The following is a 12,742-nucleotide window of genomic DNA, read 5'->3' on the forward strand; positions in this document are numbered from 1 at the left end:
TGCTCCACATGGGCTGCAGGTTCCCTTGGGGCATCTCCACCTGCTCTGCTGTGGGGTCCTGCATGGGCTGCAGGTGGATATCCACTCTGCCATGGACCTCCATGGGCTGCAGGGGCACAGCCTGCCTCACCATAGGCTGCACCAAGGGCTGCAAGGGAATCTCTGCTCTGGTGCCTGGAGCGACTCCTCCCCTCCTTCTGCACTGACCTTGGTGTCTGCAGGGCCATTTCTCACATATTCTCACTCCTCTCTCCCAGAAGCTGTTGCACAGCTTTTTCACTCTTTCTTACATGCGTTATCACAGAGGTACCATCAGTGTCATTCATGGGCTCAGCTTTGGCCGGTGGTGGATCTGTCTTGGAGCCGACTGGAGCTGCCTCTGCCTAACACAGGGGCAGCTCGTGGTCTTTTCTCAGAAGCCACCACTGCAGCCTCTCATCCACCCCAAACCTAGCATTGTGCACCCAACACAGATTCTCACTGTTATTCCAGAGCAATACGCTGCTTCAGATGCATTCCTTATAGACCTGATGCAATTCTTAGAGGGTATTGTCATTAAGTGATTGTCTTTCTTACTAATATCTTGGCTACTTTGATGTGTTCCTAAAAGTAATCACTAACTTGGACAATGTCGTTAGGTGTATTTGGAGAAGTTTCTTTAGGAACTTTTAATCCTTGTAATTATGGGTGATATGATTATTGGTTAAACTGAAGTTCAAGCTCTGTTATTGCTTCCATGACTTCATTTTTTTATGGCAAAGAGTCAGCATTATATGGATAGATATACAGAATCAATATCATAGCACACGTTTTCCTTGTTCCCTGTACTGTATTTTAGTAAGAACCTGAAGATTTGCTGCAGCCCAAAAAGTATTAAGGGGAAGAGACCGGGGAGGAGTTAAGCGACTGTTGCAGTTCTGTTGCGTTGCTGATATTATGCCAGATCTGCTTTTGGCCTGGTGTTTCCACTTGTAGCTCTCGTTCAAGTCAAAAATCCTTCCTGCGTGTTAGCAAGCCTGCAAGCCAGTTGCTATGGTATTCAGCTTTTTTCTCTCTTTCTACCCAATCGGCTTGCTTTTGTGATGATTCAGCCAGAATAAGAAATCAGTCACACAGGCTAGAGCTGTAATCAAAAGAGCAGCTGTTGTTGGCTGGAAAATCTATAGAGGTTGGGTGAACAGGAGGATTTGAATTTCTAGAAAATATTTATCACAGTCTGTTTATGGTATATATCTAATGCGTAGCTAAATGTTAAAACAGTGGTTACAACAGTAGTCTGTTTTCAGGATGATGGTAAAAATTGAGTCACTGGACTCCTTTCTCTATGTTGTTTCATTGCCCCAAAAGCATCAGTAATTTCCAGCAAAAGAATTATCAGGTATTTTTATTCTGTGTCCATTTTTGATTGGTTTTTGTTGTGTTGCTAACTGGTAGTATGTTTCTGACAGGGTATTATTTAGTTGTAGAGATTGCCAGACTCTGTCACTTGTCTCCTCAATTTTAGTGTTGCTGTTGCTAATCAGAAAATTCTGGAAGACTGCTAGATAATGTAAAAGGATTTTAAAGTCATAATGGTGCTTATATGTAGCTGCAGTGATACAAGGATAAAAGAAAGACAAGGTAGGTAGAGGTATATTCTGATAGGTGAACTACCAAAAAGGGAGGATGGACGTTTGTGGGTCTTCTGCAGGTTATAAGAAGCTCTTATTTATTGAGGGCAGTGTTGTTCCCCTACTCACCCTGGCTGCAGCTGGATCAGCAGGACAAAAAAAAGATATTTTTTTCACACAGAACAATTTCTATCCAAAGTCATGGCTATACCAAAACCAAAATGTTTAAATGTCCATCTAGAAATCACTAGAAATCAGGCTTGTAAAGGACAGTACATACTAAAAGGCCATGAAAATTTAGACAGTGCAGCTGATAACAGTAAGTATGTTAAAAAACATATTTGAATTTGGAAATAACTAGGCAAAAAAGGAAAGATTTCATCTAGGAATGCTTCTTGTCTGTGTGCACAATACAGTGGCACAATCCTTTCCCAGCTGATAGGAGGATCTCCTGAAGTAGCCTTTCCTTATTGCTTCCAGCAGTGTAATGAGAGCTTTTGTTTTCTTTCCCAGAGCCTTATGTGCTACCCCTTCTTTTTCTCTATGTAGGTAATGTCCTGCTGAGAATGAACAAAACCTCTTCCTTAGTTATCAAGGGTTTTGCAGAATCATAGAACATTTAGGGTTGGAAAGACCTTAAGATCATCTAGATCCAACCCCCCTGCCATGGGCAGGGACACTTCACACTAAACCATGTCACCCAAGGCTCTGTCCAACCTGGCCTTGAATACCGCCAGGGATGAGGCATTCACAATCTCCCTGGGCAACCCATTCCAGTGCCTCACCACCCTCACAGTAAATAACTTCTTCCTTATATCCAATCTAAACTTCCCCTGTTTAAGTTTGAACCTGTTACCCCTTGTCCTATCACTACCGTCCCATCACCAGCATCCCTATAGGCCCACTTCAGACACTGGAAAAGCTGCTATGAGGTCTCCAGGCAGCCTTCTCTTCTCCAGGCTGAACAGCTCCAACTTTCTCAGCCTGTCTTCATAAGGGAGTGCTCCAGTCCCCTGATCATCCTCGTGGCCTCCTCTGGACTTGTTCCAACAGTTCCATGTCCTTTTTATGTTGAGGACTCCAGAACTGCACACAATACTCCAGGTGAGGTCTCACAAGAGCAGAGTAGAGGGGCACGATCACCTCCTTCGACCTGCTGGTCACGCTCCTTTTGATGCAGCCCAGGATACAGTTGGCTTTCTGGGCTGCGAGTGCACACTGAAGCCGGCTCATGTTCATTTTCTCATCAACCAACACCCCCAAGTCCTTCTCCGCAGGGCTGCTCTGAATCTCTTCTCTGCCCAACCTGTAGCTGTGCCTGGGATTGCTCCGACCCAGGTGTAGGACCTTGCACTTGGCATGGTTAAACTTCATGAGGTTGGCATCAGCCCACCTCACAAGCGTGTCAAGGTCCCTTTGGATGACATTCCTTCCCTCCAGCGTATCAACTGCACCACACAGTTTGGTGTCATCAGCAAACTTGCTGAGGGCACACTCAGTCCCAGTGTCCATGCCAGCAACAATGACAAGATCCCTGATGGACACCACTCATTACTGGTCTCCAGCCGGACATTGAGCCATTGACCACAATTGTTTGTGTGTGGCCATCCAGCCAGTTCTTTATCCACTGAGTGGTCCATCCATCAAATTGATGTCGCTCCAATTCAGAGACAAGGATGTCATGTGGGACAGTGTCGAATGCTTTGCACAAGTCCAGGTAGATGACATCAACTGCTCTACCCCTGTCCATCAGTTCTGTAGCCCCATCATAGAAGGCCACCAAATTGGTCAGGCAGGATTTCCCCTTAGTGAAGCCATGCTGGCTGTCACCAAGCACCTTGTTGATTTTCATGTGCCTTTGCATGCCTTCCAGGAGAATCTGCTCCAAGATTTTCCCAGGCACAGAGGTGAGACTGACTGCTCTGTAATTCCCCAGGTCATCCATTTTCCCCCTCTTGAAAATGGGGGTTATATTTCCCTTTTTCCAGTCATTGGGAACTTCACCTGACTGCCATGATTTTTCAAATATGATGGCCAGTGCCTTAGCAACTTCATTCATCAGCTCCTTCAGGACCCGTGGATGGATTTCATCAGGTGCAGTGGGAGTCCTTCATCCTAGTAAGTGGGACATGGAGTACTCCCCATTGACTGTTTAGCTAAATGGGCTAAAATCTTTTTAGGCCTGTTGTTAATTTTTATTTATGCCAAACACATACTCATGTGGCAATCTCCCATGTTTTTCAGTGAAATGAGTAACCTAGAAAAATCTGGGTGGGTCAAGTGTCCTCTTAGAGTTTATGGTTTTGGATAGCATGTCACGTGAAAGGGGGGGAGATTTTCTCAACCCCTAGTTGATTTGTGTATCAATACCCAGGAAAGCCAAGACCTTTGTGCCCAAGCAGTCTGTCAGCATCCCATTATAGGAACCCTTCATTGAACAGTCCTGCTGGATTGGAGGGTGATTCAACTGACTTGTTCAGGGAAATGTGCCAACAGCATCAGGGGGACCCCTCAGCAGCTCTGCCCACTTTATCCAAATCTGTTCCCCACTGCCGATGGCTGTTGGCGCCCACAAAGGGCTAGCACTGTCAGTTTACAGAATGACACTCTATTAATACAAAATCGTGACAAATTAAGGTTCCTGATTGCCTGTGATAGATTGCAAAAACAAGCTTGAAGTGATAACTGAACCAGACTGTAATCACTAATAACAGCTAGTGTTAGTTATCTGACACTCATACCCAGTATGCATCCCTACATGGGAGAAGATGGTTCAGTCCATCAGCTGATCCCAGCAATTACTCTGGAGTCTTCCTTGCTTTCCCTTTACTAATTTTACATATTTATACAATATGATTCAGGTCAGTAACTCCCTGTAACCTTCCCACCAATGTACAGTGTAGTCAATTAGTTTTCATGAGGTTGCATCATTTCCATTGAAAGGACAGCCTAGTCATGTTTTGCTGATGCATGAAGCCATATGTTGATGGTGTCGGTGTGCTAAACCAGGCTTCAGGGATAGTCTTTCCTGATTAGAGGTTTGTTAGTTCTGTTTCTCAATCCACCTACACAAAGGCAAAGCCTTTCCTCCCACTGGCAGTTCTTTGCCAGTGTTGTTCATCGTGACCTTGTAGGAGGCCCTTGCATCTGTTTAGGTTTCTCCATAATAACACAAGTTTCAACTTTTTAACTCTATGCCTATGAAGCTTGAGTGACTCTAGTCATACTTTATTACTGATGGCTGTAAAATACTCTCGCTTTGCTTTTACAAATACAAATCTAGCTTCCTTGTTTGGCACCTGCCGTGCGGTTTATCGGTACATGGTGGCTTGAAGTTCCCACTCCTGCAGGGAGCAGGGCCTGCAATCACCAGGTAGATTCTGTGCATGCCAACCACATCCTATCCTGGAAGTAGCAGTTGCATTTTACCCTAAGATTTTCCTATATATGTTATAATATAACTTTGGGGGACTGGGGAAGGTAGTCTCTAGTTTCCCTTCTCTTCCCACAATAGCCAAATATAATATATGTGATGTTTCACATTTGTTAGTTGACACTGATGTTGAGTACATAAAACCCATATATCCATACATTTTAATGGCATAGTTCACTGATACTTTATCTTGTTTTGTTTTCAGATGAGCTTTCTATTGTTAGATGACTTTTTTATTGTTTATTAGTGTTCTTTAATGTAAGAACTACATCCTAGGTTACAGATATGTACAAATGACCAGCAGTCATTTGACATTATAGTCATTAGAGTATGCCAGGTAGTTTTGCACTTTGATAAATGTGGGATATTTTATATTGATTTTTATCTTCATCCAGAAATAAATTTGTAAATACTGGAGGGAGAGCAAAGAATGGGAGTCGTTCTCAGGCATAGCTTTTTGGTGGCTTGCATTCAAAATGTATAGAGAGCACTTATGAAAAGTAATGCTAATCCGTAATTATAGTGGATATTAAAAATAGTGTGGAAGTCATCCCAAAGGTGATTATGAAATTGAAATGCTCATAAGCACATTGCCAGTGTTTAGGTGACAGGTCTGTTTCTTTACTCCATGAGGGGGATATAGTGATAAGGGGATCCCTTATATATGGCGGTTTGCAATCTAAAAGTAGAAAACCTCAACAAATGGCTCCTAGTGAAATGATAGAAATACAACTTGTCACAGTTCTCCTATCATTGTCTGCTGCAAATAAATGCTTAGATGAGGTCTTTCAGTGGTGGCATAGATGGTTTAGAGATAACCTAGTTTGTTCTTTATTCAAGCACCACAGTCATTGATCATATCATTGAAGAAGTATTGAGCACCTAATATTCTTAAGCCAGAGAGTGGACAAGAATATTCAAGTACATGTATGTTTCTGTATTTCTGTGTGACGTCTCTTAGAAATTGCCCTTGGTGTCTAATTGCCCATGTCTACTTGCCAGCCAGCTTGTAAGGCAAGTCATAAGGGGTGGGATTTTGTTTAACAGAGCTCTGCCTTTTTAAGGAAAGTGCAATGTAAGATATGGGAAATGTATTAAATTTGTTTATATAAAGAAAAGTCTGTGCACTATGCACATCTGTTGTTCAAAGATGTGGCTTGCTGCATGTCATAATTTACCTTTTACATGTTGCATACATGTACTGATAGCTCTTCACTGCTTATACTGAACCTTTGCAAGCAGTGATATACACCATTTCCCTGCTTGTTTAAGTATTATAGCTCCAATGCTTTGGAAACTGTAGTAGAGATATGAGGTTTTCATACCCAGAGGACTCGCCCCATTTCCACCAAAAGAATACCGGGGGCTTGATTCAGATTTGGCATTTATTAAAAGCACAACTTTTCATAGTGCAAATATAAATAGAAGGAAAATTCCTCATGAGTAGGATGCATACAGATACACACCTGAGTAACTAACTTGAATGGATTGCTGCTGTCTGGACTAGATTCGTATAATGACAAATGCCTCCATAGAAAACCACCTGTTTTGAAACAGTAGTTCATATTCGTGAATTTCAAAGCTCTGCAAATTTAAATATAAGCATGTGTAAATAAGCACTGAGATCACCCTGACATACATAATAGATTTTTTTTTCCCTATTCAGTACTTGCTTGCATTTTCTTTCCAATGTATTTTCTAGAAAAGAAGGGCTTTTGAAGAAAAGTGAAAGGAGAATCTATTTCTATAGAGATCCATAAGGATTTTGTCTTTGATGCTGTACAGACCTGGAATGAGATGTTGATGGTTTGGGCTGCTCTGCTTTGAATACCAGTATTAATATAAAATGGGTCCCTTAACTTTCTCTCCATATGTTCTGGTGACAGAAATACAGTTTACTTCTCTGAAACAGAGCATTTAATTTATATGCTTGTGTGATTTTATTTCCCTTCTTCCCCCTGTTTTTGTTTTCCATTAGTAAGATTCTGTCTTTAAAAGAGAAAGAACACCTCTTCTCTGTTTCCTGTACCCTGATTTTTCTGGTCTCCATTTTAAATTCCATTTACTGAAGCTTCTTAAAACCCTACAACAAGCATTCTGCTGAACTGTTTTTGATGAAGGGTTAACTGTTTTATCTGAGTTGAATTCCTTCAGCAGCTGTACAGTGGGTTTCACCCTACAGAGTTTTCAAAGTACTTAATTATTTCAATGACTTAGATCAGGATGGAACTCTCAGCACCTCCCTGGTCATTCTGAAAATAGTACCTGCTTCTTTGGGGTTAGGAGTATGAGGGAGGAAGCTTCCCAAGTCTCAGCAGGTTACACTGGTGGAAGTGAATATAGCAGCTTGAAAGATCTGGGCTGCAGCTTGTGACTTTCACTCTTCCAAGTTTGGGAGTGTCTACTGAGGAAGTATTTGTCCGGTATTGAAAGTGAATGGGAGAACAAGGTGCTTGCTTACTTACAGGATCAAAAGTTTTTTCCTGCTTAAAAAATTATCCTTAGATGAGGAAAGTTTTCACCATTTTTTTTGTCTTGAATTTCTTTGTTTTTTAGGGAAAGCTATAAGGAAGCTTGTGCGCAAGGCGACTCTGGTGGCATCTAGAATCCTCAGATTTCCTTGACTGAATCCATCTGGGTTTAGCCCTAAGTATAGTAGACAAGCTGCACTGCTTGCACTGATAAATTATATCTTCCAAATGATAGACCAAGGTACAGTCATGTATACTAACCATTTCTGATCTCATTTGAACTCTTTATTCTGTTGCTTTTTGGATAGTTGTGACAGTTTGGTTTGTCCCCATTGTTGTGGACTATCTTTTTATCAGTGTTCACAAAAAAAAAAAAGAGACTTCTGGCCTGCCTCTGGCATTTGATGTTGTCAGCTCCTTATGATTCTGCAGCTTGGAGGGAAACTTAGCCTCTCCTGATATTTACAAACTTGCCTTCAGTGGCAGGTAGACAGTGGAACTGTTGGCAGCATAACTTTATTTGGGTTTTCTACATGTGGAAAAGAAAAATGTGAAAACCTAAACCAAAACTCCACTTCCTTTTTTGACATACGTTTTGATTTTACTTTGCTCAGCAGTCATAAAATGAAATCAGAGACTATGGTCCAACAAAGCGTAGATTTTGATCCTAACACCTGTATCATCAAAAGAAAAAATAGATCAATAAAGTACTATTCTAAATGGTAGATAATAATTAGGTTTCTTTATATCTTTGTTGGTATCTCAGCTAGCTGTTGGAATGAGCAAGCAATCTCAGTGCTTTCTGAGGTCAGAACTTCTCTTTCCTTTTGTTTTAGATGGGAAAATCTTGTCTCCTACCTGTGTCTTTTCTGAACTATAGGGGAGATTACTGTACTGACACAGAATGTTAGCAGTTTCAAGATGTTTTTGGAGTGGTGGTATTGGTTCACGTTTTAAAAGACTTTGGTATCCAACAGAATATATTGCTCTGTTTGGATCGTCCATGACATAAAAATTAAGGCTGATTTAGCATTTTTTTAAACTGTCTTATTTGAGCATGACGTTGAATATTAATGCACTTGCACAGAGGCTATGAAAATTTTGATTTTACGTGGTTTAGACATTGAGTTGGAAGACTTCAGAGCTGTCTTTTCTTTTAACTAAAGACTGGGGGGAATGCTCTCTGCATGTGTCTTCTTGATTCCTTCATGCTGCATGTTGCGCTGAGGCTGTTTGCTGCCTCCAGCTTCAAATGTTGAGATTTATCCTTGTTTTGGTGTTGTACCCAAATACAAATTCTTACTGTGGCTTCTCTCTAGTGCATGAAATACTTGGGAGAGCATCTGGGGTCTGGAATGAATCACAGAATGATTTGGGTTGGAAGGGACCTTAAAGATCATCCAGTTCCAATTTGCTGCCACAGTCAGGGACACCTTCCACTAGACCAGGTTGCTCCAAGCCCCATCCAACTTGGCCTTGAACACTGTCAGGGATGGGGCAACCACAGCTTCTCTGTGTAACCTGTTCCAGTGCCTCACTACCCTCATAGGGAAGAATTTTTCCCTAGTACCTAATCTAAATCTACCCTTTTTCAGATGATTGGAAGGTCAGATTGACTGGCACATTTGGCCCCTTGTACACGTTTGGATCTTGCTGAGGGAGATTCTATACCAACTATATTCTAAATCATCAGCTGACCACAATAAAGCAGTCTGTAGATCATGTGCAATTTGCAAGTTTCATATGGCTTTGAAGTTGCTACATAACATCTTGTCCTGGGTTCAGCAGTAGCAGTCATGTTTCTCCTCCTTGGTAGCTGGTGCAGTGCAGTGTTTTGACTTTCGGCTCGGGAACAGAGCTGATAACAAGGATGTTTTGGTTTGGCCAAGGACTTTGTGAGCCTCATGCTCTGCCAGGGGGGAGGGGAAGCTGGGAAGAAGCAGAGACAGGACACCTGACCCAAACTGACCAAAGAGGTATTCCATACCACAGCACGTCATGCCCAGGATGTAACGGGGAGTTAGCCGGAAGGGCTGGGAGACTGCAGGGTTGGAGGAGGTATCGGTCAGAGCTTGGTCGGGCTGGGGGGGGGGCGAGTTATCGGTCGGCTGGTGGTGAGATGATGTATTCTGTTCCCTTGTTATTTCCTTTATCATTATTATCATTGGTGGTAGCAGTAGTGATTTGTGTTATACCTTAGTTACTAAACTGTTCTTATCTCAACCCGTGGGAGTTGCATTCTTTTGATTCTCCTCTCCGTCCCTCCGAGAGCAGGGGGAGGGCAAGAAAGGGGGGGAAGTGAGCGAATGAGTTACCTGATTGGGTTTAAACCACGACACATCTGTTTTCTGTTGTCTGACAAAAGAATATTAAAGAATGAATGCTGCTGGTGTTCAGCCTTGTTGAGCTGGTTCTCCTCTTGAATGTAGTTCTTTTAAAATACATGTACTTTCTGAGAGGTTAATGAAAGGTTCCCATAATTCTCCTGTTTAATTAGTACAATGCAGCAAATAATTGAAGAACATGTCTATCTTTTCAATTGACAGCAGTGGGTCACACTTTTGGCACACAGATAATTGTTAATTTTCTGTTTGTATCATTAGTGGAACAGGAAGATGAGTGAATTTTTGCTGGGTTATGATAGTATCTATGATGACATTCAGCTGGCCTGTAATGGTCTGTGTCAAGTGCTTCCCCTCTTTGTTCACCACCAGTGTTTTGTGATAAGTCTTTATAGCTATTGTATATCTATCTGTTCAACATCTGGGGGAGGTAAATTCATTTTCTCTGTTCTAGAAAATTCTGATGTTATTCAGTGGTGGGTTTACATGATGAAGTATCATGCTCCTCTGTTTACAATCTTCAGGGAAATTCTGACTGCCAGCAAAATAATTTCTGAATAGAAAAGCCCTCAGTTTCCTTCTACAAGAGATAAAGTAGGCACCACATTGGAAATATCTGGGAGCTCGCAAAGAAAATTAAAGCTAACCATATGTTTTGGTGTAAGGCTCTGGAGTTCACTGCCTGCTATGGCAGTGCTGGATGTGGACAGGCTATTCTCCAGCCCCTGATGAAGGACTAGAGAGAGGATGGCTCAGGCTGTCCTTAACCACACGTTGCAGCAAGACTAAGGCTGTTGTGGCATGATAGATTTCTGTTAGTATAGATAGTACTAGAACAGTAGTAAAATGCTGAACAGAATTTTAAATTCCAGATAATAAATGAAAGGGATTTTATAGGCACTAATTACAGAATTTAGAAGCACCGGAAACACAGGGACGTTTTAAATGTTAAATGAAAAACATGCTTGATGAAATCAAGTACTCAAAAGTCAACAAAACTTGGAAATCTGCTCATGTTCTTTTGTGGGCTGCTTTTGTATTCAGCTGTAAAACCACAAGCTAATTTTACTTTAGCTTAGTAGTCACTAAGTGAATTAATTAAATGTATAGGAAGGTATCTTGAAAAATAGTCATGGCAAATGTTTTTGAGCACTTAACCCAAAAGGTTTCCCTTTATTTGAAAGGTCTTAATATATAACTAAGCATATTTAATAGCTCAAGATGATCCAATTAGATAGTATCTTGAGTTAAAGCATGATGATATACAGATCATTTCATTAGCTCCAACTCTTCAGCACACAGGGGTAAGGATGAGTGTCATCAGAAGCAAGAAGGAGAGGATGCCAATTTGATATGTTCAGTGGGAGAAATCTGTTAAGTTGGTTTGGGAGAGCTGGTTGTGCTAATGCAATAAGCATGCGCTAAGAGAGACCTTACAGCATAAGGAAAGAAAAGTTAATTTGGATTTTCAGCTTTTAAAAGGGATTCTGTGGAGATACAGCAGTTACTAATATGGTCATGGTTTTAATATAGAAGGTAACTCTGATCCATTTAAAGAGCAGTCCATATAGTCAGATGTCTGTGCAAGCAATGCTCCTAATGGATTTGTTATATTGATGAAATGGTGCCAAGTGGGGAACATGATAGGAGACAGGGCAGAAAACCAGGAATAAGCAGATCTTTAAATTTCATTGACATTCATGGCAAGAGCATGAGTTTGGCACAATGAAGGGTTTCCAGAAGAGGCTTCAGTTTCTCATACCAGTGGGCAGGGACAGGACTGTTCTTACTCTGCCCTATTCTATACAAGAAGTGAATGTAGTAGTGTTGCATGGTGTTTGGTTTTGTAGTGGTTCATTTTATCTCACTGCATTCCCATCTAAAAACACAGCAAACATGGTTAGCAGCTAAAGTGATGGTTCTTCAGCAGCAGCAGCATACTGTTGGGAGCTTTTATGTCCGTTCAGCACCATAACATCACTGAACACTTGCTCGCTGTGCTGCTGTTTAATGCTGCTCTAGCTGCTTCTGACAAATTGATGTACTGGCACATCAGGATCCTGTATTGGTCCATCATAGGGAGACAGGATGATTGGTAACCATGTTCCCTTGCAGGGAGGTGGTTATAAATACACTACAGGAGGAAACCACCCCTTAGCCTTCTCTTCCTGCTCTTCCAAAAGGTATTTTCACTTTTCTGCATTATGGAGATGGTGCTAACTCATCCTGCCTAATCAAAGATTCCAAAAACCTGATGTGCTGTCACATGTCTTTGATGTTGCAGTGCTATGGGTTTTGACTTTGAAATGTACAAGTTTTATAGTGAACTTACACACTTCTGCACTGCTCCTTTCTTACGAAAGTTAAAAGTGAAATATTTGGAATTCCCTTGGGAAAGCAGGTAATTCTGACCTTTGAAGAAGACATAGAGAAGGTTCTATCTAATACAGTATTAGTTACTTTATTTCAGTATTTTCTGCTTTTCTCTTTGGATTTTATTTCTTCACCTATTTGTGTAATGATGCTATTGGTGAGTTTACATTGCAGCAGCAATTAAAAAGGATTAGTTTAAATATTAGCTTAAAAAAAAGTATCTGCCACTTGAGTTGATGGGAGAAGTCACAGTTAAAGAGTTAATATAATGACTAACACATTTGCTCTTCAATGTGCTAAATACCATGGGAGCAAAAATTGCAAACTGGCAATCACGTTCAATAGCTAATGTTGTACCCTTGCCTTAATGCATTTAGAAATCAACTAAGCTGATACCTATCTGCAGAAGTTGTGTAGAGTCTTTGCACTTTCTTGTGTAGCACATAGTCTGGACATACTCTAGCTCAGACTAAACTCTGAAAAAGTAAGCAGCTGATGCTGTTTTATTCAGTA

The 12,742-nt window shown here is 41.2% G+C and overlaps 1 protein-coding gene across 6 annotated transcripts in view; it reads left to right on the top strand.

Annotated features, from left to right (window-relative positions):
- Positions 1–12,742, top strand: part of PPP2R2C (protein phosphatase 2 regulatory subunit Bgamma) — a 203,425-nt gene that overhangs the window by 104,208 nt on the left and 86,475 nt on the right. The window contains exon 2 of one of the 6 annotated variants that reach the window (XM_057426571.1): positions 7,600–7,755. The exons of the other annotated variants lie outside the window; for them this stretch is intronic. Coding sequence (XP_057282554.1) covers positions 7,743–7,755 — 13 coding nt within the window. The 5' untranslated portion in view covers positions 7,600–7,742. The remainder of the gene's footprint in view (positions 1–7,599; positions 7,756–12,742) is intronic. 6 annotated transcript variants of the gene reach the window in all.

The sequence above is a fragment of the Pezoporus wallicus genome, unplaced genomic scaffold (genome assembly GCF_028554395.1).
Source record: "Pezoporus wallicus isolate ANWC-B61680 ecotype Strahan unplaced genomic scaffold, APGP_CSIRO_Pwel_v1 scaffold_13239, whole genome shotgun sequence".
NCBI classification, from domain to species: Eukaryota; Metazoa; Chordata; class Aves; order Psittaciformes; family Psittacidae; genus Pezoporus; species Pezoporus wallicus.